Source organism: Hemitrygon akajei, unplaced genomic scaffold, assembly GCF_048418815.1.
Source record: "Hemitrygon akajei unplaced genomic scaffold, sHemAka1.3 Scf000165, whole genome shotgun sequence".
Classification (NCBI taxonomy): Eukaryota; Metazoa; Chordata; class Chondrichthyes; order Myliobatiformes; family Dasyatidae; genus Hemitrygon; species Hemitrygon akajei.
The window spans coordinates 481,588-508,748 of NW_027332051.1; the positions used below are offsets into that span (position 1 = coordinate 481,588).

A 27,161-nucleotide genomic window follows, 5' to 3' on the forward strand; every position below is an offset into this window, starting at 1 on the left:
CAGGATAGTTTTTTGCAGCAATACATAGAGGTACTGACTAGAGAAGGGGAAGTGTTGGATCTTCTGTTAGGGAATGAAATAGGCCTGGTGACGGAGGTATATGTTGGGGAGCACTTCGGGTCTAGTGACTACAATGCCATTAGTTTCAATATAATAATGGAGAAAGATAGGACTGGACCCAGGGTTGAGATTTTTGATTGGAGAAAGGCCCTACTTTCAGGAGATGTTAAAGGATTTAGAAAGAATGGATTGGGACAATTTGTTTTATGGGAAGGATGTAATAGAGAAATGGAGGTCATTTAAAGGTGAAATTTTAAGGGTACAGAATCTTTATGTTCCTGTTAGGTTGAAAGTAAAGGTTAGAAATTTGAGAGAGCCATAGTTTTTAAAGGATTGTGGTGACCCAATTACTAGCTCACTCGAACCGGCTGACAATTAGCCAGAGCCAGAAACAAAGGGAGATAGCCTCAAGGGGTTTCAGTTACGTGCCTCTCGAAGTATCGAGTGGGGGAGACAGGCTTTAAAGCAAGACTGTGTTTTTGAAATAAACTTATTCTGTGGCTGCAGTTTATCGACTCCGTGTCGTAATTTCAGCGCTGCGCGTAGCACCCCGCTACAGGATATCGGAAACTTGGTTAGGAAAAAGAGAGATATCTACAATAAATATAGGCACCATGGGGTAAATAAAGTGCTCGAGGAATATAAAGAATGTAAGAAAAAAATTAGAAAAGCTAAAAGAAGATACAAGGTTGCTTTGGCAAGTAAGGTGAAAATAAATCCAAAGGGTTTCTACAGTTATATTAATAGCAAAATGATAGTGAGGGATAAAATTGGTCCCTTACAGAATCAGAGTGGACAGCTATGTGTGGAGCCAAAAGAGATGGGGGAGATTTTGAACAATTTTTTTTCTTCGGTATTCACTAAGGAGAAAGATATTGAATTGTGTAAGGTAAGGGGAACAAGTAGGGAATTTATGGCAACTATGATGATTAAAGAGGAGGAAATACTGGCGCTTTTAAGGAATCTATAAGTGGATACATCTCCGGGTCCTGACAGGATATTCCCTAGGAACTTGAGGGAAGTTAGTGTAGAAATAGCAGGGGACAAAAATATTTCAAATGTCATTAGAAATAGGGATGGTGTCGGAGGATTGGCGTATCGCTCATGTGGTTCCGTTGTTTAAAAAGTGTTCTAAGAGTAAACCTAGCAATTATAGGCCTGTCAGTTTGATGTTAGTGGTGGGTAAATTAATGAAAAGTATTGTTAGATATGGTATATATATATAATTATCTGGATAGACAGGGTCTAATTAGGAACAGTCAACATGGATTTGTGCATGGAAGGTTACGTTTGACAAATCTTATTGAATTTTTTGAAGAGGTTACGAGGAAAGTTGACGAGGGTAAAGCAGTTGATGTTGTCTATATGGACTTGAGTAAGGCCTTTGACATGGAAGGTTAGTTTAGAAGGTTCAATTGTTAGGTATTATTATTGAAGTAGTAAAATGGGTTCAACAGTGGCTGGATGGGAGATGCCAGAGAGTAGTGGTGGATAACTGTTTGTCAGGTTGGAGGCCGGTGACTAGTGCTGTGCCTCAGGGATCTGTACTGTGTCCGATGTTGTTTGTCATATACATTAATGATCTGGATGATGGGCTGGTAAATTGGATTAGTATGTATGCAGATGATACTAAGGTAGGTGGCGTTCTGGATAATGAAGTAGCTTTTCAAAGCTTGCAGAGAGATCTAGGCCAGTTAGAAGAGTCGGCTGAACGATGGCAGATGGAGTTTAATGCTGAGAAGTGTGAAGTGCTACATTTTGGGAATGAATAATCCAAATAGGACATACAAGGTAAATGGTAGGGGATTGAAGAATGCAGTAGAATAGAGTGATCTGGGAATAATGGTGCATAGTTCCCTGAAGGTGGAATCTCATGTGGATAGGGTGGTGAAGAAAGCTTTTGGTATGTTGGGCTTTATAAATCAGAGCATTGGTAATTTGGAGTTGGGATGCAAAGTTAAAATTGTACAGGGCATCGGCAAGGCCGAATTTGGAGTATTGTGTGCAGTTCTGTTCACAGAATTATAGGAAAGATGTCAACAAAATAGAGAGAGTACAGAGAAGATTTACTATAATGTTACCTGGGTTTCAGCATCTAAGTTACAGGGAAAGGTTGAACAAGTTAGGTCTTTATTCTGTGGAGCGTAGAAGGTTGAGGCTGAACTTGATAGAGGTATTTAAAATTATGAGGGGGATAGATAAGAGTTGACGTGGATAAGCTATTGCCATTGAGAGCATGGGAGATTCAAACAAAAGTACATGAGTTGAGAGTTAGGGGGCAAAACTTTAAGGGTAACACGAGGGGGAATTTCTATACTCAGAGAGTGGTAGCTGTGTGGAACGAGCTTCCAGTAGAAGTGGTAGAAACAAGTTTGGTATTGTCATTTAAAGTAAAATTGGATAGGTATATGGACAGGATAGGAATGGAGGGTTATTGCCTGAGTGTGTGCCAGTGGGACTAGGTGAGAGTAAGTGTTCGGCACGGATTAGAAGGGCCAAGATGGCCTGTTTCTGTGCTGTAATTGTTATATGGTTATATGAAACTCCTCCCGTGCCCAGTGACCAGGGTGCAGAACTGGGTGTGGTGAGCAGCAGCAATAATTGCAGAGTTCAGCACCGACAGTCACTCTCGAAATTACATTCAGCAATGGTGCTGGACAAATATCCAGCATGCAGCTTATTGAAACTTTCTCCCCAGTGTGAACCCAGTAGTGTGTCACAAGATTAGATAACTGAGTGAATCCCTTCCCTCATTCACAGCAGGTGAACAGCCTCTCCCCAATGTGAATTCACTGATGCTCATTTGGTGGAGATGGCTGAGAGAATCTCTTTCCAATGTTTGAGCAGGTGATTGGCCGCTACCCAGAGTGAACTCGCTGGTGTTTCAGTAGATGAGATGACCGAGTGAATCCCTTCCCACATTCACAGCAGGTGAACGGCCACTCCCCAGTGTGAACTGACTGGTGTGCCAATAGGGTGGATGATCTAGTGAAATGCTTTCCACAGTCTGAGCAGGTGTACGGCTTCTCCCTAGTGTGAACTCGTTGGTGACTCTGTAGTTCGGATAAATGAGTGAATCCCTTCCCACAGTCTGAGCAGGAGAATGGCCTCTCCCCGGTGTGAACTCGTTGGTGACTCTGTAGGTGGGATGACTGAGTAAAAGCCTTCCCACAGACTGAGCAGGTGAACGGCCTCTTTCCAGTGTGTACTAACTGGTGTCTCTGTAGGTGAGACAATAAAGTGAATCCTTTCCCACAGTCTGGGCAGGTGAATGGCTTCTCCCCAGTGTGAAATCGCTGGTGTCTCAGTAGATCAGATGACCAAGTGAATCTTTTCCCACAGTCTGAGCAGGTGAACGGCTTCTCCCCAGTGTGAACTCGCTGGTGACTCTGTAGGTGGGATGACTGAGTGAATGTCTTCCCACAGACTGAGCAAGTGAATGGCCTCTTTCCAGTGTGTACTGATTGGTGTCTCTGTAGGTGAGATAATAAAGTGAATCCCTTCCCACAGTCTGGGCAGGTGAATGGTTTCTCCCCAGTGTGAACCCGTTGATGACTCTGTAGGGTGGATGACTGAGTGAATCCCTTCCCACAGTCTGAGCAGGTGAATGGCTTCTCCCCAGTGTGAACTCGTTGGTGACTCTGTAGGGTGGATGACTGAGTGAATCCCTTCCCACAGTCCGAGCAGATGAACGGCCTCTCTCCAGTGTGAACTCGCTGATGTACCTTCAGCTTAGATGAGTAAGTGAATCCTTTCCCACAGTCCGAGCAGGTGAACGGCCGCTCCCCAGTGTGAACTCGCTGGTGAGCCATTAGGTCAGATGACCGAGTGAATCCTTCCCCACAAATTCAGATGAACAGCCTCTGCCCAGTGTGAACTGACTGGTGTGTCCACAGGTGGGATGACAGACTAAATGCTTTCTTACACACAGAACAGGTAAATGGCCTTGCCCAGTATGAACTTGCTGATGTACCTTCAGTTGAAATGACAGACTGAATTCATTCCCACTTTCTGAGCAGATGAATGGGATCCCCTGTGTAAAATGACAGACATGCCAGTTAGTCAGATGATCAAGTGAATCCCTCCCCACAGTCTGAGCAGGAAAGATGATCGAGTGAATCCCTTGCTCCACTTCTTAAATATCTGGACAGAGACAGCAAAACTGGTGTGTTTTGTTGGAATTCCCATGGACAAATTCCTTGTCATTTTTAACCTGTAAAAAGATTTACAAAATCCATCAACGAATGAAGGACAACATTTCAGATGAGATCACTATAGTTGTCAAGGTGTGATCTGTCATCACACTGTTACAGCGAGGTACAACCCAAGTTGGAGAGAGAAATTATCTTCTAACTGGGCACAGTGCTGGTATCTGAAATCAAACTCTCTGATGCTCTTCCTGTCTCTGTATGAATGGGGCATTTTTTCCATCTTCAAACTGTTACTTGGATCAGTTTGACTCTCTCCATTGGTATTATTCCCTGTTCCCATTGAGCTGCATGGGTGCCTGGCCCCACAGTAACTGAAACACTCTCATGAAAATAGGCTTTGTTGACATGCAGCTGGGATTTTCCTTTCGGTACTGTTAATTTAAAGTGCCAGTTTTAATGCCATGTAAATATCTCCTACTCAGATGTATGGTTGGTATGCACAGCTGTTAAAAGGAATTCAAGTGAATGTTAGTATTATTTAAGGTTCTTGTCAGTCATGGAAAAGTACAACACAGATGCAGGCCCTTTGGCCCATCTAGTTTGTGTTGAACTATTTAAATTGTCTACTCACATACCCCTACCATCCAGGTACATATACAAACCTTTTAGATGTTGAAAATGAGCTCGCATGCACCACTTGTGCTGGCTGCTCATTCCACACCCGGATGACCATCTGTGTGAAGAAGTTTCCCCTCATATTGCCCTTAAAGTTTCACCTTTCACCTTTAACACATGGCCTCTGGTTGTAGTCCCACCCCATCTTAGTGGTAAAAGCCAGCTTGCATTTACCTCATCTATAGCCCTCACAATTGTGGTACACCTCCATCAAAATTTCCCCTTAATCTTCTACATTCCAAGGAATAAAGCCCAGACCTGTTCAATTTCTCCTTATAACCTGTCCTCCAGACCTGACAACATCCTTGTGAATTTTCTCTGAACTCCTTCAAACTCTTTTACATCTTTCCTGCAGGTTGGTGTCTAAAACTACACACAATACTCCAAATTCTGCATCACCAATATCTTGTACAAAGTCAACATAACATCTATCTCCAGTACGCAGTACTTCGGTTCACGAAGGCCAATGTGCCAAAATCTTTCATTCCATCCCTATCGAACTGTGACACCACTTTCAGAGAAAACCTGTATTTCTAGATTCCTTTCTTCTACAACACTCCTCAGAGCCCGACCAGTCACTGTGTAAGACCTACCCTGGTAGGTCCTACCAAAGTGCAACACCTCACACTTGTCTGCATTAAATTCCATTTTCCATTTCTCAAGCCATTTTCCGAGCTGGTCCAGTTCACACTGTAAACCATGATAGTCTTCCTCACAGTCCACTACACCCCCAGTCTTGGTGTCATCCACAAATTTGCTGATCCAGCTAAACATGTTATCATCCAGATTACTGATATAGATGACAAACAACAACAGATCCATCACTGATCCCTCTGGCACACCAATAGTCACAGGCTTCCAGTCAGAGAGGCAACCATCTGCTACCACACTCTGGCTTCTCCCAAAGAAACTGTCTCATCCAATTTACTGTCTCATCTTGAATGCTGAGTAACTGAACCTTCTTGACCAACCTCCCATATGAGACTTTGCCAAGTGCCTTGCCAAAGTTCATGCAGACAACATCCACTGCCTTGCCTTCATCCAATTTCCTGATAACTTCCTCGGGAGACTCTGTAAGGTTGGTTAGACATGACCTACCATGCACAAAGCCATGCTGTCTATCCTTAATCAATCCACAACTATCCAAATACTTATATATCCGGTTCCTGCACATGTGCAAAAAATCACACCGATCTATTTTGTTACCTCATGTGGATTACCATTCTGATCTTCCAGAGGTTTAATTTTTTCCCTTGCAATCTTTTTGCTCTTAACCTATCTGCAGAATCCCTGAGGATTCTCCTTCACCTTGTCTGCTGGGGCAACCTCATGCCTTCTTTTATTTCTTTCATAAGTGTTCACTTGAATTTCCTGTACTTCATAAGTACCCCATTTGTTCTTTATCTGCCTGTACCTGGTATGCACCTCCTATTTATAGATTTGGGTGATGAAAGTCAAAGGGGTGATAGAGCTGCATGGTGGGAGGAGGGCGTATGTGGGGGGTGGGGGTTAAACTAAAGTTGCAGGGGGCTGGAATAATGGAACAGAGGGTGGAGGGGTTTTGGAGACAGTTGTTGTTCTGTCCTCAGACAAAGTCAGGAATAGTGCAGTGACTATGCTGACCCCTGTATATTTCAATACAAGGAGCAGTGTAGGACAGGCAGATGTGTTCAGGGATGGATCAACACCTGGAATTATGACACCAGGATCTGGCAACTGTGACAGGCTGCTTTATGGAAAAGGTGTGCTTGGTAAATGGGAGGCCTTCAAATCTAAATATTGATAGTACAAAGCGGGTATGTGCTTGTCAGAATAAAAGGAAAAGGTAGAAACTGTAGGGAACCTTGGTTTTTAAGAGATATTGAGACCCTGGTGAAGGACAAAATGGAGTTGCACAACAGGGATAGGCAGGCAGGTTGTTACGGAGTATAAGAAATGCAAGAGAACACATAAGAAATAAATCAGGATGACTAAAAGAAGGCATGAGATTCCCCTCGCAGAAAAGATGAAGGATAATCCTCAGGGATTCTAGAGATAGATTAAGAGCAAAAGGATTGCAAGGCACAAAGTTGGTCCTCTGGAAGACCGGAATGGCAATCCACGTGTGGAACCAAAGCAGATGGGAAGATGTTAAATATTTTTTCATCTCTATTTACTCAGGAGATGGACACAGGGTATATGGGAGTGTGAAAAAGTGGCATTAAAATCCTGGACCCTGTACAGTTTAAAGAAGAGAAGTTATTTTGCTGTTCAAAATAGAACATCGAAATCTACAGCGTATTCCATGCCATTCAGCCTAAAATGTTGCGCTAACAATGTAACTTACTCTAGTAACTGCCTAGATTTTAGAAAAAATCATGGACCCTGTACAGATTAAAGAAGAGGAGCTGTTTGCTATTCTGTGGCAGATTAGGGTGGATACATCTCCAGGGCATGACAAGGTAGAAACTGCATAGCCCTCTAATTTTCTAAGTTCCATGTACCTATCTAAGAGTCTGTTAAAAGACCCCATTGTACCTGCCTGGACCACTGCTACTGGCAGTGCATTCCACCCACCCACCACTCTCCGTATAAAGAACTTACCCCATGACATCCCCTCGGTAACTATTTCAAAGCACCTTAAAACTATGCCCCCTCATGTTAACCATTTCAACCCTGGAGAAAAATCTTCTGGCCACCCACACGCTCAATACCCCTCATCATTTTATACACCTAAAAAAGGCTCTAAATATAAACAAGGAAATTATACATTGCACAATCTACTTTCCACAATTCAGTACACTTACACAGACAGGTGTGTAAAAAGGGCCCAAAGGATATCAGGGAACAACAGGCCAAATTCACCACCACCACAAACTGTTCCTGCTGTGACCATCGAGGTAATAGTACCACAGCAAAAGGACCAACAGGCTCCGGGACATCATCTTCCACCAGGCCATCAGACTGATTAATTCATGCTGATACAATTGCATTTTCCTCATGTTTATGAAGTATGTATGTGATAAAGTCAACTCAATTCACCCTCTCCACTATCTGTTCTGTCATTCTGACTCCCATACCTTCTACAGCTTATTGTAACCACATCACCTCTCCCCCCCACCAGCAAGCCTTACCACTAGGATATTCATCCCCTGTTGTTCTGTTCCACTAACTAACGAATCCCCTATCAGCTATTTGACTTTCCTTTGCCAGGTAATTCCCCCCAATAAAGTGGTCTACTGTTGTTGTGTGGGATATCAACAAGAGTACTCTGCTATTTAACCTTATTCCCCTTCCTGGCTCTCACCCAGTGTCCTGTGTCCTGAACCTTGGGTGTAACTTACCCATATTCATGTCATATCTATCACCCCCTCCAACTGCTGGATGATCTGGAATTCACCCATTTCAAATTCCAGCTCCTTGAAGTGCAGGGTTACAAGCTGCAGCTGGATGCACATCTTGTAGGTGAGGTCATCAGGGACACTGGAGGTCTCCCCACCTTCCCACCAATGTCCCCTCTAATTTGTAATGACCCTTGTGCACATAAACCTTGTACTGTGCATTTTTTTACCCAGTGACAACATGCGCACAGTGAATTTAATATAGAGAGGAATTCATTTTCACAGCTGGCAAATCACTGTCGATAGGAAATTTGACCTCTTCTGGGTTTGATCCAGTTCATCTGCACTCTCACACAACCTATGTAGCAGGCCTGGAATGGGTAATGAAGGATTTTCTCACCAAAGCCTTTGCATATTGTCAATATCTGGTTGGCTTGCTAAATGATGCTTTAAAACAGGGGTGTCAAACTCATTTTAGGTCACGGGCCGGATTGAGCAAAATGCAGCTTCATACGGGCCGGATCAGTCGGACGCGTGCGAACGCAGCTTTCGTTGCCTCCGTTTTTTCAGCCTGCTCTCATGTGTCTCAGCCTCTGCTATAACTACAAAGTGTTTTTCTTTACAAATTTGGTTTCTTATGAAGAAGACTGCCAAGCAAGACTGCCGAATAAACACTAAAAACCCTGAAAACCTGGTACCTGAATAAACTCAGCATTAGCCATATCATACGCCATAGGCTCTTCGATTACTGGGGCCAGCTTTAATAGTAATTAGATATTATCTCACGGGCCTTGAGTTTGACATATATGCTTTAAAAAGTCAGATTTCCAAATATCAAGCCATTTCTTACTTGCAAATTCTCCAGCAACTTTTGCATCATCACAATGCACACATGTATCACCAGTTTCTGTAGTGTACATAAATATTTCCCATGAATCCTCTCCCAGGTGACAGATGGTGGTGAACTCATTGATGGCAATGTAGTCCGTCTCATTGGAGTCTGGCACATTCCAGATGTGAAAGCTACTTGTTTAATATCATTATGTACCCAGAGAGAATGGGACAAAATATCTTCTCACCGGTAGAAAAGTCCAGAACAAGAGGAGTTTGAACAAGCAACACACACACAAAATGCAGGAGGAACTCAGCAGACCAGGCAGCAACCATCGAAAAGTGTACTAATGATGAATTCCGCCGGCATTTTGTGTTTGTTGTTTGGATTTCCAACATCTGTGGATTTTCTCTTATTAAGGATTGGAGGTAGAACAAAGGTGGCTTTCTCACAGCTGATGTAAAAAAAAGTCCCCTTTCTCCGAGTTCCTAATCCTTGCATTCAGATAGCTGGAGCTCAGCTCTGTCTGAGAGATGCATTGGCTCCCATTCCCTCATCAGCCCTAAGCTCCCCGGGGCCCGTGCACGGATCGTGGGGATGACAGAGAGGGAAAAAAAAGACAGGACTGTCCCGGGATTGCGGGCCATAATGGCCGCACCTCAAGGGCATTGTCCCGAAGTTGGAGTTTAAATTAGCTGAATGGAGAATAACTCTCACCTGCATTGAAATTTTCCAAGGCCTTTTCTGTACTGCGCGCATACGTGTACACAGTGACGTCAACAGCACTGACGCCTGCTCATTCGATCGGTGCATCAGCGCCGGCCAAAAACTGTGACGCAAGTCCTTATGGGTAATCACGACGCCATTAAACATTTCTGCAAGCACTGGTTCAATGTCCATACCTCATTTTTTTTCGTGTGTATAGAAAAATCAGCAGCTGTTTTAACGCAGAAAGCGGCTCCCATATACAATATACTCAATATCAACGTGTATCTCATGCCAAGGTAAAATGCAAATGTGAAACACGAGAGATTCTGCAGTTACTGGAAATACAGAGACGTACACACACAAAATGCTGAAGGAGCTCTGCAGTTCAGGCAGCAACTAAGCAGAGGAGTACACAGTCTAGTCATACTGAAGGGGCTCGGCCTAAACGTAGACTGTTTATTCCTCTCCATATTTGCTGCCTCATCTGTTGATTTCCACCAGTATTTTGCAGAACTTAACCACCTTCTTTTTCGGTCAGCCAGTTTCCAAATATTTCTGATCTTTCTTTTGTAGCCGCATGCTGCTGGTCTGATTCCTCCTCCTCGTAAACTCTGTACTGCATCCTTCTCCGGAGCCCCAAAGCCCTGGCTCAGGCTGGCAACTCTCTGGTTTCTGACTCTGCTCCATCGAAGATTCATTCACTAGTCTGCTGTCAGACTTTAGAGGTGCATTGTTTTACGAAACCGCGGGTTCGTTTACTTGAGTGTCGCTTTAAGTGCCAGAGTAAGGCGGGACTGTGACGTCAGAGAGAGTGAGAGCGAGAGAGAGAGAGAGAGAGAGCAGCTGTTGGAACTTCAGCTTCTCACTGCTACGAGTTGGAACTCTTCCATGCCCAAAAGACTGGGTTGATCATCAGCACGCAGTGCACAACGTATGTGTGACTGTCACTTCGTATAATTCATACGTGTGGATTTGTTGGAGTATCCCGTGCTATCACTTCTGTTGGCCATTACCTGGAATCGGGGTGTTCTGTGGTAACCACTTGAAGACGATATTCCTGTCACTGTCACCTGGTGATATTTTGAAGTGAATTTCGGAACGAATCGACGGCTAAGATCTTCGGCGACTGTTATTTCGTTTACCCAGCGTAAAATGTGTGTGGAATTCTTCGTAATTGCCTTCTCTCTACATGTTCGTGTGGATTTACAAATCTCTCCTTTCACTCACTTATTCCGTGGATTACTGAACTTTTCTACTTTACCATCTTAAGACTTTAAACATTGTTTCCCAAGCTTGATAGTTTAGGAGCTACATATACGCATTACACTGTTAACTTCTGTTTATTTTGTTTAATCTTTTATATTTGGAGTAGATACTAGTAAAGATAGTGGATTTAACATCGAAACCAGACTCCATTAGTGATCTGTTGCTGCTGGTACGTAACAATTGCAACAACCCAGCTGTCTGAGGCACAGTCCTTTAAAATTGGTGAAAATGACCCAAAACGTTGAAAAGAGCGGGGAAGAAGGAGTTTAACCAACTTCGTCCGGAGCCCTGAAGAACGTCACAACCACAGTGAGCTCGTCGTCTTATTCAGCCCGGAGAAAATCATGCAGGGAATTCATGCAGGTGTATCAGATGATGAGAGGCATTGGTCGTGTGAATAGCCAGAGGCTTTTTCCCAGGGCTGAAACGGCTAACACGAGGGGCAGAGGTTTAAGCTGCTTGGAAGTAGGTACAGAGGAGATGTCAGAGCAAAGTTTTTTAAACAAAGAGTGGTGTGTGTGCGTGTGGAATGGACTGCGGGCGACGGTTGTAGAGGCGGATAGAATAGGGTCTTTTAAGAGACTCTTAGATAAGTACATGGAGCTTAGGAAAATAGGTGGCTATGCGGTAGGGTAATTCCAGGCAGAGTTAGAGTAAGTTACATGGTCGGCACAACACTGTGGGCCAAAGCGTCTGTAATGTGCTGTAGATTTCTATGATTTTATGAAATTCAAGGGAAATCTCCTAGAGTGGCGACTAGCTGCAACCGGTAATCACAGGGAGATTGAATGGGGAGTGGCAGGGATATATTTCTAAATACTGATATGGAACAGAAACATGGGCCTCTCTAGTGTACATTCTGAGTCCGGCAGAGACAGTCAGTACCTGAGACACGGGATTTGAAACAGAACTGGTTTATCATTCACAGATCCACAATATTAAACATCAGTCCAGTTTAAGGTTAACATCAGCAAAACAGACTCCTCCAATGCTCAGTGACCAGGGTTCAGTCCTGGATGCGACGAGCAGCCACAAGAACTGCAGAATCTGACAGTAACAGTCCCTCATGATCCTGCAGCTGCCTTCAGTCACTGTGAAGGTTAAACATTTAACACGGAGCTGATTTGAACTTCCTCCCTGATGTGAAGTTGCTGGTGTTGCCGTAGCTGGGAAGATTGAGTAAAACTCTTTGCTCACTCCGGACAGAAATGTGGCCTCAATTTATTGTGAACTCACCGGAGCATCACAAGGTGGGTTAACTGAATGAGTCTCTTCGCACACACGGAGCAGGTAAACGGTCGCTTCCCAGTGCGAAGCTGTTGGTGTATCTGCGATGGCCGATTGAATCCCTTCCAAAATGAGAGCCAGTGAATGACATCAACACGTACAAACAAGCTGGATAAACTCAGCATCCGTTGAAACGAGCTGTCAATTTTTCGGGCCGAGACACTTCGTCAGTGAATGACATCACACTGCTATCAACGTCGTGGCAATGTATCCAATCAGATCACGAACATGGACACGTGATCGGGCTGTCTTGCAGCGAGTGGCGCTGTCTTCTCCCGCATCTCCGCCCCCACATTCAAGGATCGGCGACATTCAAGCGCTGGTGAACTGACAGATACAGCGGAAACAACGTTTGAGATTCCGATACACAAATCCCTTGATCTTTCTACACTGTTGAAAGTTTACAAAGCACGTCACTGGGAGAAGGACAACATTTCAACTCAGATAATTTTAGTCTCCATTGTGTCTTCTGATAAAAACACTGTCACAGCTCAAAACAATTTGGAGGAACAAGACTTCATCTTCTAACTGGCTACAGTTCCGGCATCAGGGACAATATCAAACTCTCCGCTTCCCTCTCTGTATCAAAATGGATCATTCCTCCCCTTCATCAGTCTGTCACTTGGCTCAGTTTGTCTGTCTCCTTCGCATTCTTAGAAGGATGAGAGGGGATCTGAATGAAACAGGTAAGATTATTAATGGATTGGACACGCTAGATCACATTTTATTTACACGGCTGCCACCAGAAACTTTCTTCTTCTTCTTCTTCTTCTTCTTCTTCTTCTTCTTCTTCTTCTTCTTCTTCTTCTTCTTCTTCTTCTTCTTCTTCTTCTTCTATTATTATTATTATTATTATTATTATTATTATTATTATTATGTCCCTCCTGGCATTTGACGGTGGTAAACTCAGAGTCAGCAATGTTATTGAACCTCAGGAGTAGGTGACTGAGGGAGGAGGAAGAGCAGTCAGCAGAGGGGCGTGTCCAGACAGGTATACAAAGATGGGACCCGGAGTGATTGGGCTGAGGAAGGGGAAAACAGAAATAAATCAAAGATGGCGTGCAACGGAGATTATAGAAAGAACAGGCAGGAGATGAAGCTTAATCAAAACCAGTGGCATGAGTTACAGGGCAATAGAGTCATTGTGCAATTAAAACAGAAAGCAGCACATACTGGACTGAGAGTGCTGTATTTGAATGCACGCAGCATCAGGAATACAATGGACAATCTTGAAATCCACCTACAGATTGGCAAACATGACGCTGTGGCTATCTGTGAAACTTGGCTAAAGAATGGCGGCCATTTGCAGCTGGAAGTCCAACGATGTACGGTGTATCTGAAAGAGAGGGGAGTAGGCACAGGAAGTGGTGTGGCCCTGTGTACAATATTAAATCATTGGATGGAGATGACATATGACTGGAAGGTGTAGAGTCTCTATGGGTTGAATTAAGAGCAGGGATGCGATGGTGAGTCTCTGTAAGGCACTCGTGAGATCACACAGACTATTGTGTGCAGTTTTGGGATCCTTATTTTAGAAATGATATACTGTCATTGTAGAGGGTTTAGAGAAGATTCACTAGAATTATTCCAGCAATGAAAGGTTTACCATATGAGGAAGGTCTGACAGCTCTTGGGCTGTGTCCCTTGGAGTTCTGGAAAATAATAGGGATCTCATAGAAACATTCTGAATGTTAAAAGACCATTAAAGATTAGATATGGCAAAGTAAATTTCCAATGGTAGGGGATACTAGGACAAGAGGGGATGTCTTCAGAATTGAAGGACGTCCATTTTGGAATGGAGATGCGGATAAATTACTTCAGTCAGTGGGTGGTAAATCTGTGGAATTTGTTGCCATGAGGGGCTGTGAAGCCAAGTCATTGGGTGTATTTAAGACAGAGATAGATAGCTTCTTGATTAGCCAGCGCATCAAAGGGTATGGGACCAAGTCAGGGGAGTGGAGATGACAGGAAGAATTGGAACAGCCCATTATTGAATGACGGAAAGACTCGGTGGGCCGAATGGCCAACTTCTGCTCCAATATTTTATGGACTTATGGTCTATTCCACTGTTTGTCCCTGCCAAAGTGCAGCCAATATTTCTGGATGCCTGACCCATTCATATGAGAATTTAACCTTTACTATTTTTCTGAGCTTCTCATCAATGTGGACAGTTCAGTTAAGCTTTGCTCCAGAATATCCACACAATTAAAAGTGTTTAGTTTAGTTTTTTTTGTTTATTTTTGCACTACTTATATAATTTAACGATTTAATATGTATATTATTGTAATTCATAGTTGTTAAAATCTATTGTTATGAATTAGGTTCTCCTGTTGCCGCAGAGACAACAGATTTCATGACATATGCCGGTGCTATTAAACCTGATCCTGATATTGATATGGGAGACACACCACCGGTCACCTGATCCCAGTTACCGCAGATCGTAATGCGAGATTGAAGCCTTTTCCATTTATTTGCATTCCTCAGAAATTACAACAGTCAGTAAAGTTTCCTTCTGAGTTTCCAAAGCAGAAGCTCAGTCTGTCTAATATTTCCACACAATTAAAATGGGGATATTGTTTATTCATATCACGTACTGAGCTACAGTGAATAGCTTGCCTGACGTACCATCCACACAGATCAATACGTTACGACAGTACATTGAGTTGATATATGACAAGACAATAACTGTAACAAAGCATTATGGCTGCAGAGAAAGTGCAGTGCAGATAGACATATGGTGCAGGGTCACGTCGAGTTACACTGTGAGGTCGATTACATTTTATCATTCATTTGGCTTATAACCACAGACAGGAAGCCGACCTTGAGCCGGGTGGTTCGCGCTTTAAAGCTTTTGTATCTCTTCCCCGATGGGGAGCGGGTTTTGCAGCAAGAATGTCCAGATTGTGAGGATCTTTGAGTACATGGCCTGCTTTTCCGAGGCAGGGGAAGTGTAGGAAGAGTCCATGGAGGGGAGGCTTGTTTCTCTGATGTTCTCTGCTCTCCAAAGTTCTCTGCAGTTCCTTGCAGTCATGGGCAGAGCAGTAGCCATACGAAGGCGAGAAGTATCGACAAGAATCTCAGAGACCTCGGCCTTCACCCTGTCTTGTGTAGCTGGATCCTGGACTTCCTGTCAGATCGCGAGAGTGGGCTCCCTCACCTCTGTCTCTCTGACCCCCAGCACACATACCCCACAGAGGTGTCTCCTTGCCCCCTCCTTTACTCTCTGTATATCCATGACTTGTGTCGTCACCCACAGCTCCAATCTGCTTATTAAATTTGCTGAGGACACTACACTGACTGGCCTAATCTCAAATAATAACGAGACAGCCGACAGAGAATAAGTCATCACCCCGACACAGTGGTGTCAAGAAAACAACCTCACCCTCATTGTGTCAAAAACAAAGGAGCTGGTTGTGGATTACAGGAGGAATAGAGACAGGGACCAAATTCAACATGTTCAAGTCTGTTATTGCACATTTTAATATTGATCATGACAGAACGTACTGTATTTAAAATACGGTTACTGACATGTTTATAGATAATAGATTGTTACTGACAGAGAATCCTATAACCTGTGTTCCGTGTGTTATCTGAATGTACTTGCCTGTGATGCTGCCACAAGTCAGTGTTTCTCTGTACCTGTACCTTCCCGTACTTGTGAACTTGGCAATAAATTCAACAGGACCTGAGAAATCTCAGTGAGATTTGATCAGTGATGATCATCTTGGCAGCTCGGTAGGTCGAATGTATGAGTCACACACTGTTAAATGCAAAACCCTGAGCAGTGGTGATCAGAAGGATCTCAGACTCCAAGTTCATCGCTCCCTGAAAGAGACCGCACAGATTGATCGGGTGGTTAAGAAGGCAAATGGCGTGGTTGTCTTTATTAGTTGAAGCTTTGAGTTCAAAAGTCGGGAAGTTGTGTTGCTGCTGTTACGAGCCTGCGGTCGTACTGTGACTGTTTCTTTAAGAGCGCCGGCGTGAGGAGGCGGGACTATGACGTCAGTCACAGGCTGACAGCGCTAACTGTGGATTAACCATAAGAGAGAGAGAGCGATCTGCAGACAGGCAGTCGGTCAGTCTAAAATGAGAGAGAGAGACTGGAAAAGCTGATCGCTTCAGTTAGTCGCAGCTGAGGCTTGGAAATCTCCTCTGCCCACAAGAGTGGGTTGATCATCGGTACACGGAACCACAACGAATGTGTGTGGCTGTCACTTCGTATAATCCATTGGAATGGATTGTGGAATATCTTGGCGGACGGCTTGTGATAACCATTGCCTGGGTATGTTGTGTGGCAACCCCGGGTAGACGGTATTCCTGTGATAGGTCACTTTCGCTGATAACTCGTAAGTGGACGGATTCAAAGGATAAGATCTTCGTCGACGGTTATATTGAAGTAACGGCCTTTTCTCTACGTTTCACCCTGGATCACAAATATCTCTCTCCCACCATTTATTCCGTGGATTACTGAACTTTCCTACTTTACCATCACAAGACTCTGAGCTTTGTTCCCTCAGGCTCGATAGTTTGGGAGTTATATTTACACAAAACACTGTTACCTTTCCTTTATTTCGTTAAGTTACTGTAAGTAGATACTAATAAAGACATGGTTTAACATCAAAACCAGACTCCAGTGTGAAGTCTATTGCTGCTGGTTCGTTTCTCAAACGTTACAGTTCGTGACACAGCTTTATAAAACTAGTTAGGCCACATCTGGAGTTTTTCTGACAGTTCTGGGCGCCCCCATTCTCGGAAGGATGTCGGGGCTTTGGAGAGGGTGCAGAAGAGGTTTACCAGGATATTGCCTGGATTAGAGGGCATGAGCTATAACGAGAGGTTGGACAAACTTGTGTTGTTTTCTCCAGAGCGGCGCAGGCTGGGGTGAGACTGGATGGACATTTATAAGATTACGAGAGGAGTAGATACAGTGAACAGACGATATAATTTTCCTGCGGGTTGAAATGTCTGACACATTTAGGGTGAGAGGCGATGTGAACGGCAAGTTTGCTTCTTTACAGAGTGATGGGGAGCTGGATCTTTCTCTGGGGGTGTGAGACCCCACGGGTCACGTGATATCGTTTGCCCCTCCCATTTAACCGCAGATGGGCAGTATCTGGGCATCTGCCTCCGAGGCCCCGCCCTCCTAATGACGCAACAATTACTTCGCGCATGCTCACAGTCTACAGGCGGGCGGTGTGCTCGCTTCCACAGTGCTGAAGTATGTCAGCTCCCGGATCGGCAAAGGGTTCCCGCCTCCTGGGTGGGGAGCCGGGGGTCGGGATCACTGTCTGCGGGCCGAAGATATCACTTTCCCATCGGTGAGTACTGAGACCGATCCCGAGTGAGGAGATCCGATGTTAGCCATGAGCTCCGAACCGAGGGCCAATTTCTCATATAGTACCCAGTTATCTGGGCTCGTCAGAAATGTGTCGGCTTCACTGAATCTGCATTGAGCGATCCAAACCAGGAGCCCAGGCTGCCTATTTCCGCGGAATTGAAACGGACGTCCCGCGAACAGGTCACGTGAGGCTGTGCGCCGCAGATGTGCTCCGCCTTTCCCTTTGTGACGGACGATCACGTGGTGTGTGCCCACCGTCCGCGGATGGATGGTGATGCGGGATGGTGGGGGAAGTGGAGGGATGTGTGGTGAAGTAAACCTACCGAATGCTGCAAAGCCTGGATACAGTGGGCATGGAAAGTTTGCGATTGACAGCACGGTGTCAGAGTAAAGATGCTTCCCTTTAAAACTGAGATGAGAAAAATTTCTTCAGCCAAAAGATGTCTGATTTGTGGAATTTGTTGCCACAGATGGTGGTTGAGGCTGTCATTTGGGTATATTTATGACAGAGATTAATATACTCATGATTGCTAAGTAGCTTCAGGGTTACAGGAGGAAGGCAGGAATATGGTGTTGGAATAAATCTCAGCCATGGTTGAGTGGTGGGGCAGACTCGATGGATCGAATCACCTAATTCTGTCCCTACATCTTATGTCTTACAATGACTGAATGATGGCTCCTTCCTATCCCATATCAGGTTTTGTGACGTGTCAGGGACAGATTTGTTCACTGAGATCGTTATATTTGTCTTCAATGTTTAGATTTCAGAGAGCAGAAATATTTTGTTCTCCTTTGTATTGTTAACATGGTTCGTTATCTCTCATGTTAAAGTTACACCTGCGGTGAGAGATTGATTGGAAGAAAAGCCCACAACTGGAAGCAAACCACGACTGAAGATGAGGGAACAGCAACATGTGAATCAGCCCGAGGATTGAGAGAACCAACTGGAGAGAAACCCTTCTGAGTCAGAGTTTCCATTGATTCAGTCAGGAGAAAGTTTGGTGAGTCTCATTTACTCAAATACTGGTCCTTTAGACATCACAGAACAGTACAAAGGAAGGTAGGGAATAATTGGAGTGAGACTGAATGTGCCCAGAAATACCAGTTATGCCTCTATCAGACCCAGTTGCAATCACTCCAGATCTGCTAATGTTCTGTCAGTAGCACAGCTCTTTAAACTCACACACATTCCCTCAGTGTTTGCTCATTTGAAGAGCTTGCATCTTCTGAAGTAGCTTTTGGTTGGTTCTGAGTGTAGAGAGGGAAAGAGGGGTGTTTATATTTACTATCTTGCAAAAAGAAGTAATTGTTTGCAATTACTTGCTGCAAACTCACTACCCATACCCCGTACATTCTCAACCAGATTAATAGCACAGATGACAAGTAGCAATGGGTGTTACCCTGGGGAGCTCCACGCGGCACGGGCCTTGACTCCAATAAACAGCCTCCCATCATCACCATCTGCTTCCTGCCATTGAGCTGTTCCCAGACTCTGGGCTCTGTGACAAACACAATGGTAGCAGCAAGATTAGACAGTGATTAATATAAAGAGAGATTTGTTACTTCCTGAAAGCTGTCTGATGCAATGGACCAGATCCTCCCTTGCTCACAACGTGATCTGCCCTAGGACCCATCCTCCCGGGTCACACTGTGTCCGATAACCCACATCCCCAACCTCCCTCCACCAGCCAGTAGCCCCACAACTTTCCCACCATTTACCCCACACCCGTACACATCAACAGATTCATGTCACCAACATCCTCTCTCACAGCTTGGGGAACCACAACCAACTGATCCTGCATTCCAGGCCCAGACTGTCCAGACGTCTGTCTCTATCCCGACCCTTTCCCCCGCAACCGACCTTCGATTTAGGTTGTCACGTAACCTGTAACCGGGTAACCAAACCAGCAGAAATGGAATGATACGTTGGAGTCTGGTGGTACTGTAACTAAAGGTGTTTATTAGTAAACTAAGTAATGCAGTATCCAAAATGCAAATATATATATACGACAGGTTAGCAATGATAAGTGTAGAAGTGTAGGAATACGAATCAAAACCGAGTTCTATCGTAGTCAAGGGGTAAATGAATAGTCTTAGAATAATGCAGAGTTCAGTTCAGTTCAGTTTGGGTTAAGGTAGTTGCTGTTGTGACGTTGGAGAGAGAGAGAGAGAGCGAACGAGAGATGAGCAGAATCAGCAGGCAAACCTTCCGTTGTCTTCTTGTTCCTTTGACCTGTTGTGGTCATCGATTATGACCCTTCCGTTCCCGGCTAGACCGTTCTTCAGTGCTGGACTTGTCACCCAGGCGAGGATGGACACACACACAAGCCCCCACTGGCCTGCCTTCACACACTGTGAGCTTTGGACCGATTCCCCCGAATCGATCCTCCAAGCCCCCACCTTCCTGTGGGTGCACAACACTCATTCAGTGTCCAGTGGCGTGTCTGCCTGTGTCTCAGCAGACTCGTCTTTTATCTCCCCAGCCGGGGTTCCAGCCATCCATCAGCTGATCATGTCCATCAAACTGGCCACTCCCTCCTGTCTCAGCAGGCACCTGACATCACTCTGCTGTGTCAGCAAGGATTCACACAAGCAGGCAAAGTCCTTGGGAGTAAAGTCAACAATCAGCGAAGAAGCCATAATTTTAAATCCTTGTGTCTCTCTCATTATCAGCATGTGCAGCATGGTGCCTCTCCCCTTCTTTATCTCTCCCTCTCGTTAGCAGCATAGTTCACGGGGGGCCAACTCTGGACCCCATCTCCCCATGGTTTTCTCATCACACATAACAATGTAAACCCAAGATCAGCTCCTTCCTCATCGCCACCCAACCAGGCTCAGAGCTCGTATGTGGCACCTTGTCAAAGGTCTGAAAATCCAAGTGCACAATATCAACCAATTGTCATTTGTCTACCCTGCTTATTATTTCTCAAAGTATTCCACCAAGTTCATCGGGCAAGATTTTCCCTTGAGGAAACAATGCTGACTCTGGCCTATTTTATCTTGTGCCTCCAAGTACCCTGAACTTACATCCTTAACAATCGACTCCAACATCTTTCAAGCCACTGTCAGACTAAGTGGCCTATAGTTTCCTTTCTTCTCCCTCTCTCCCTTCTTGAAGAGTGGAGTGGCTTTTGCAATGTTCCAGTCTTTCAGAACCATTCCTGAATTTAGTGATTCTTGAAGGATCATTAGTAATGCCTCCACAATCTCTCCAGCCACCTCTTTCAGAACTGTGGGTGTAAACCATCTGGTCCAGGTGACTTATCTGCCTTCAGATCTTCAGTTTCCAAAGAACCTTCTCTCTTGTTGTGGTACCTTCTGTACAGGTCCCACCTTCCCTAGGAGAGAGCCACAGAACCAAAAATCCTATCCTCTCCCCTTCCCTCCCCCCTCCACATGCCTGATGTCATGCATGGGTTTGCTACACCGGGGTCTGACATCATGTGTGTGGTACCTTACATATGTGGGTTTTTCTTGTGGTTGTGCAGTTTAATCTTTATTCCGTTCAGACAAGGGAGTGAGATCCAGTGTCACGTCCTCTCATTGTGGGCGGGCATTTTTTCATTCACTCCATTCCACTGTTATAACTTGCCGAAGTGCAGCCAATGTTTCGAGGTATATATCCCTATTAATGCAAGAAGGAAGCTGAGGAATTCCTGAGGAATAATGCTGAGGAATATTCAGTTTGCTTATAACAGCAGAATGCAAAATGTCCCTAGGCCTGGTGGTACGTTTTCTGTTTTTGTGTTTTCATTTATCTTCGACCCGATGGGTGGTTGAGAATTGAGAATGTCTGGTCTGGAGTTCTGGGAATCTTTAATTATGTTGCCTGATTTACTGAGGCAGCAGGAAGTATAGAGTGAGTCCATGGAGGGGAGGCTTGTTTCCATGATGTGCTCAGTGAAGTCCACAGTTCTGTGCTATTTCTTGAAGTCAACAGAAGAGAGTAGCCACACAAAGGTGTGATGTATCCGCATGGGAAACTTTTTATGGTGTAAACTTCAATTCGCCGGATCAATAACCACACCACAATCAGTTCATTATATTTTTCACGAGTTCACTTTATTCTTTTCCATGAATCATGGGAAGTTCACATCTGCAAATGTGCCGGGCTGTCCGTACCACTTTCTACAGGTTCCTCTGATTGAGGGAAGTACAGTTCCCGTACCAGGCAGTGATCCAGCCAGTCAAGATGCTCGCAATTGTCTCCCTGTAGAAATCTCTTAGGATTTGGGGCCCATACCAAACTTCTTCAACCATCTGAGGTGAAAAACACAGCTGGTATGTACAGACCATTTGAGATCCTTGGTGATGTTTATGTTGAGGAACTTAAAGCTGTTCACCATCTTAACCCCAGGTCCATTGACGTCAATAGGGGTTAGTCTGCCTCCATTCCTCCTGTCCTCCACAACCAGCTCCTTTGTTTTTGAGCCAATGAGGGAGAGTTTGTTCAGACCAGTCAGATGTTGTTCAGACCTCAGATAGAGTCAGCAATCAAATGGTTGAACATGGTGCGATGAAAGGGCTGAGCTGTGTATATCACAATGCAAGAAGCATCGTAGGAAAGCCAGATGAGCTCAGGACAGGGAATTATGATATTGTATCCATTCTTGGGACTTGGTTGCACCCAACAGTCTGAGGGATTTAGAGGAACAAATTTCCAGAGAGATCGCACGCCATGCCAAGTAACAACGGTTGATTCAGTAAGTGATTTTAACTTTCCAGATATTGTCTGTGACTTCCATGCTGTAAAAAGACTAGATGGGGTAGAGTTTGTCAAATGTGCCCTTACTCAGTCGGTAGGATTCCCGACGTAGAAGTGTGCAGGAAGCTGTTAGGAAATGATCCAGAGCTGGTGACAGAAATTAGTGATCATAATGCCAGGAGATTCAAAGTAAATATGGAAAAAGAGAGGTCTGGATCATGGGTTGAGATTCTCAATTGGAGAAAGGTCATTTCTGTGATATCAGAAAAGATCTGACAAGTGTGGTTTGGGACAGGCTGTTTTCTGGAAAAGGAGTACTTGGTAAGTAGGAGGCCTTCAGAAATGAAATTTTGAGGATGTAGAGCGTGTATGTGCCTGCCAAAATAAAGGTTGAATGGTAACTGGTGCAGGGAACCTGGGTTTTTAAGAGATATTGAGGCCCTGGATATGTTGTTCCTCTAAATGCCTCAGACTGTTGGGTGCTACCAAGACTCATTAATGACTACAATATCATGATTCAATGCACTGAGCTCATCTGACTTTTTCTAGTTGTCTTTTGTTGGTTTCCAAAAGCTTCCCAATAGTTTTTGCTCTTTTGTTTGCCCTCTCTTTGGCTTTTATGTTGGCTTTGGCTTCTCATTTTAGCCACAGTTGTGTCCTCCTGCCTTTCCAATGCTTTCACTTCCTCGGATGTATCGATCACTCAGCTCCCGAATTGCTCCCAGAAACTCCAGCCATTGCTGCTCCGTTGTCACTCCTACCTTTTCCCTTCCAAACAAGTTTGTCTAGCTTCTCTGTCACAGAAAGATACAGAAGTTCAGTATGGAAACAGGCTACTTGGCCCATCTAGTCAATGCTGAAAAAGCATTTAAGCTGTCTAATGCAACTACCTGCACCAGGACCATCGCCCTCCATACTCCTACCATCCAGGCTCCCATCCAAACTTCTTTAAAATGGTGAAACTGAGCTCATATTCATCACTCATGCTGACATCTCATTCCGCACTCTCACAACTATTTCAGTGAAGAGCTTTTCTACACGCTGCCATTAAATTTTCACCTTCGCCACTTACCCATGATCCTCTGGTTATCATCCCACCCAACCTCAGTGGAAAATGCTGCTTGCATTTACCCTATCTGCACCTTAATAATTTTGTATACTTCTAACAAAACGTCAAAGCAATGTATGATTCCCTTGTTTATGTTTAGAGCATATTTTAGGTGAAAAGATGATGAGGGGCATTCATCGTGTGTATCGCCAGAGGCTTTTTCTCCCAGGTCTAAAGTGGCTAACATGAGGGGCATAGTTTAAAGGTGCTTGGAAATAGATACCGAGAGTATGTAAGGGGTTAGTTTATTTACACAGAGAATGGTGGGTGCTTGTAATGAGTACCGGCTATTTGTGTGAGAGTGTTTCAGTTACTGTGGGGCCAGGCACCCATGCAGCTCAGTGGGAGCAGGGAATAATACCAATGGAGAGAGTCATAATGAGCCAGGTCACAGATTGGAGATGTTAGAAATGCCCCATTCTCATAGAGACAGGAGGAGCATCAGAGAATTGGATGGTCATTCTAGATACCAGCACTGTGCCCAGTTAGAAGATGACTTCTCTCTCCAACTTGGGTTGAAATTCACTGAAACGTTGTGAAGCCGAGTCAAGTGATCTCATCTGAAATGTTGTCTGTTGATGGACTTAGTAAATCTTTTTACAGGTTGAAAATGATGAGGAATTTGTCAACTGGAATCTCAAACATATCATGCCAGTTTTTCTGTCTCTGACCAGATATTTATGAAGTGGAGCAAGGGATTTACTTCATCTTCCTTCCTGTTCAGACTGTGGGGAGGGATTCACTCGATCATCTGACTGACTTCTACGCCCGTTATTTTACATGGGGGAACCCATTCACCTGCCCAGACTGTGGGAATGGGTTCAGTTGGTCGTCTCAACTGAAGGTACATCAGCAAGTTCATACTGGGACAAGGCCATTCACCTGTTCTGTGTGAGAGAAGGGATCCAGTCGGTCTTCCCACCTGTGGACACACCAGTCGGTTCACACTGGGCAGAGGCTGGTCATCTGCTGAATTTGTGGGGAAGGATTCACTCAGTCATCTGACCTAATGGCTCACCGGAGAGTTCACACTGGGGAGAGGCCGTTCACCTGCTCGGACTGTGGGAAGGGATTCAATTCCTCATCCCAACTGAAGGTGCATCAGCGAGTTCACACTGGCGAGAGGCCATTCACCTGCTCAGACTGTGGGAAGGGATTCACTTGCTCATCCCCACTGAGGGTACATCAGAGAGTTCACACTGGGGAGAGGCCATTCACCTGCTCAGACTGTGGAAAGGGATTCACTCGGTCATCTGACCTAATGGTACACCAGCTAGTTCACACTGGGGAGAAGCCGTTCTCCTGCTCAGACTGTGGGAAGGGATTCACTCGGTCATCTCAACTGAAGGTACATCAGAGAGTTCACACTGGAGAGAGGCCATTCACCTGCTCATACTGTGGGACAGGATTCACTCAGTCATCCTCCCTAATGAAACACCAGCGAGTTCACACCGGGGAGCGGCCATTCACCTGCTCGGACTGTGGGAAGGGATTCACTTGCTCATCGCAACTGAGGGTACATCAGAGAGTTCACACTGGGGAGAGGCCATTCACCTGCTCAGACTGTGGGAAGGGATTCACTCAGTCATCTCAACTGAAGGTACATCAGCGAGTTCACACTGGAGAGAAGCCGTTCACCTGCTCAGACTGTGGAAAGGGATTCACTCGGTCATCAGATCTAATGGTACACCAGCTAGTTCACACTGGGGAGAAGCCGTTCTCCTGCTCAGACTGTGGGAAGGGATTCACTCGGTCATCTCAACTGAAGGAACATCAGAGAGTTCACACTGGAGAGAGGCCATTCACCTGCTCATACTGTGGGACAGGATTCACTCAGTCATCCTCCCTAATGAAACACCAGCGAGTTCACACCGGGGAGCGGCCATTCACCTGCTCGGACTGTGGGAAGGGATTCATTTGCTCATCTAACCTGAAGTCACATCAGCAAGTTCACAGTGGTGAGAAGCCATTCACCTGTTCAGACTGTGGGAAGGGATTCATTCGGTCGTCGTACCTGATGGCTCACCAACGAGTTCACATAAGGGAGCGGCCGTTCACCTGCTCAGACTGTGGGAAGGGATTCCCTTACTCATCCCAACTGAGGGTACATCAGCGAGGTCACACTGGCGAGTGGCCGTTCACCTGCTCAGACTGTGGGAAGAGATTCACTTGCTCATCCCAACTGAAGGTACATCAGAGAGTTCACACTGGGGAGAGGCCGTTCACCTGCTCAGACTGTGGGAAGGGATTCACTTGCTCATCCCAACTGAGGGTACATCAGAGAGTTCACACTGGGGAGAGGCCGATCACCTGCTCAGACAATGGGAAGGGATTCACTTGCTCATCTCAACTGAAGGTACATCAGCGAGTTCACACTGGGGAGAAGCCGTTCACCTGCCCAGACTGCGGGAAGGGATTCACTTGGTCATCTCAACTACAGAGACACCAACGAGTTCACAGTGGGTAGAGGCTGATCACCTGCTCAGACCTTGAGAAGCGATTCACTCAGTCATCTAGGCGTATGTAACTCTTGCTTCGGCTAGCAGCTTAATGTAGGGGTGATAGCCCCCAGCCCGGCCAAACTTGTGAAATCTCGTTTGGGTGGATGCTGTGTGATGTGTCGCCTGTTACAAATCAGTTCCCTGAAATTACAAACAGTACACAATATGCGATTAAACGATTGAGCTTTATAATTCTTACTTTGATTATAGGGTTAGTAAAGTAAACAAAGAAAAAGGGCCCGCTCTCTCCATTCACGTCTTCTCATCTCTCCCTAGCGAAAGACCACAAATTCTCTCTTCCAGACTCACAAGAAAGAATGTTTCTCTCATTGGATAGCCCCACACTCCAAAACCCTGTTATCTCTCATTGCAACCTAAACATTGCTGCTGCAGAGAAACCATTACCTCAGCAGTGAAACATTACAGAGAGGCCATTACATGAGCAGTGAAACCTTGCAGCATGTTACACATGTGACACACTACCGGGTTCACACTGGGGAGAAAGTTTCAATAAGCTGCATGCTGGATATTTGTCCATCACCGTTGCTGAATGCAATTTCGAGAGTGACTGTCGGTGCTGAACTCTGCAATTATTGCTGCTGCTCACCACACCCTGTTCTGCACCCTGGTCACTGGGAATGGGAGGAGTTTCTTCTTTCACCTTTAATGGGACTGGTGTTTAATATTCTGAATCTGAAACAAATAAATCAGTTTATTTTAAACTCTGTCTCTGGTACTTAAGTGAATTTATAACACACCTAGTGTACAGTAGAGAGTCAACTCTGGCCAGCTAGACCCTGCCAGTGATTCTGCTCCATGACAGTCCTTTTAAATCCTTCCCTGTACGGCCAAAACAGCACGGTTTTCCTCTTCCCAGACAGATCTCTTGGAATTTTTTGGTGAAATAAGAAAGGTGGTGGGTGTTGTTTGTTTGGATTTTCAGATGGTTCTGAACAAGGTGCTGCAGCTGAAGCTGCTTAACAAGACTACAACTCATGGTATATGATGTCTCTGTGCTGTTCCTGCTGGAGTTTAGAATTATGGGTGGGTTTCCTGAATACTGTGAAGCCAAGATAGAGAGGATGTTTCCCATAATGCATAGCCCAGGACCAGGGCTACACCCTCAGACTACAGGGAAATCAATTCATAAGAAAGATGAGGAGGAAGTCTTATGATATTATGTTTATTCAACATGGCCATGACTGATCTA

At 45.0% G+C, this 27,161-nt stretch overlaps 2 protein-coding genes across 2 annotated transcripts in view; one reads left to right on the top strand and one right to left on the bottom strand.

The window, feature by feature from the left end:
- The window catches only part of LOC140724128 (uncharacterized), a 65,880-nt gene extending 39,207 nt beyond the window's left edge, over positions 1-26,673 (top strand). Inside the window, 2 exon segments of the mRNA XM_073038605.1 lie at positions 9,493-9,497; positions 24,448-26,673. Coding sequence (XP_072894706.1) covers positions 9,493-9,497; positions 24,448-25,917 — 1,475 coding nt within the window. The 3' untranslated portion in view covers positions 25,918-26,673.
- On the bottom strand, positions 2,815-9,814 carry LOC140724127 (uncharacterized). The gene is made up of 2 exons (XM_073038604.1): positions 9,756-9,814; positions 2,815-4,273 (listed from the first exon to the last, which is right to left on the bottom strand). The coding sequence occupies exon 2, from the start codon at positions 3,870-3,872 to the stop codon at positions 2,919-2,921; it is 954 nt and encodes a 317-aa protein (XP_072894705.1). The 5' UTR covers positions 3,873-4,273; positions 9,756-9,814; the 3' UTR covers positions 2,815-2,918.
- Positions 26,674-27,161: the final 488 nt, after the last annotated feature.

Bases quoted from the DNA above. Each gene is read 5' to 3' on its own strand.
- LOC140724127 (XM_073038604.1), bottom strand. From the start codon at position 3,872: ATGGCTCACCAGCGAGTTCACACTGGGGAGCGGCCGTTCACCTGCTCG.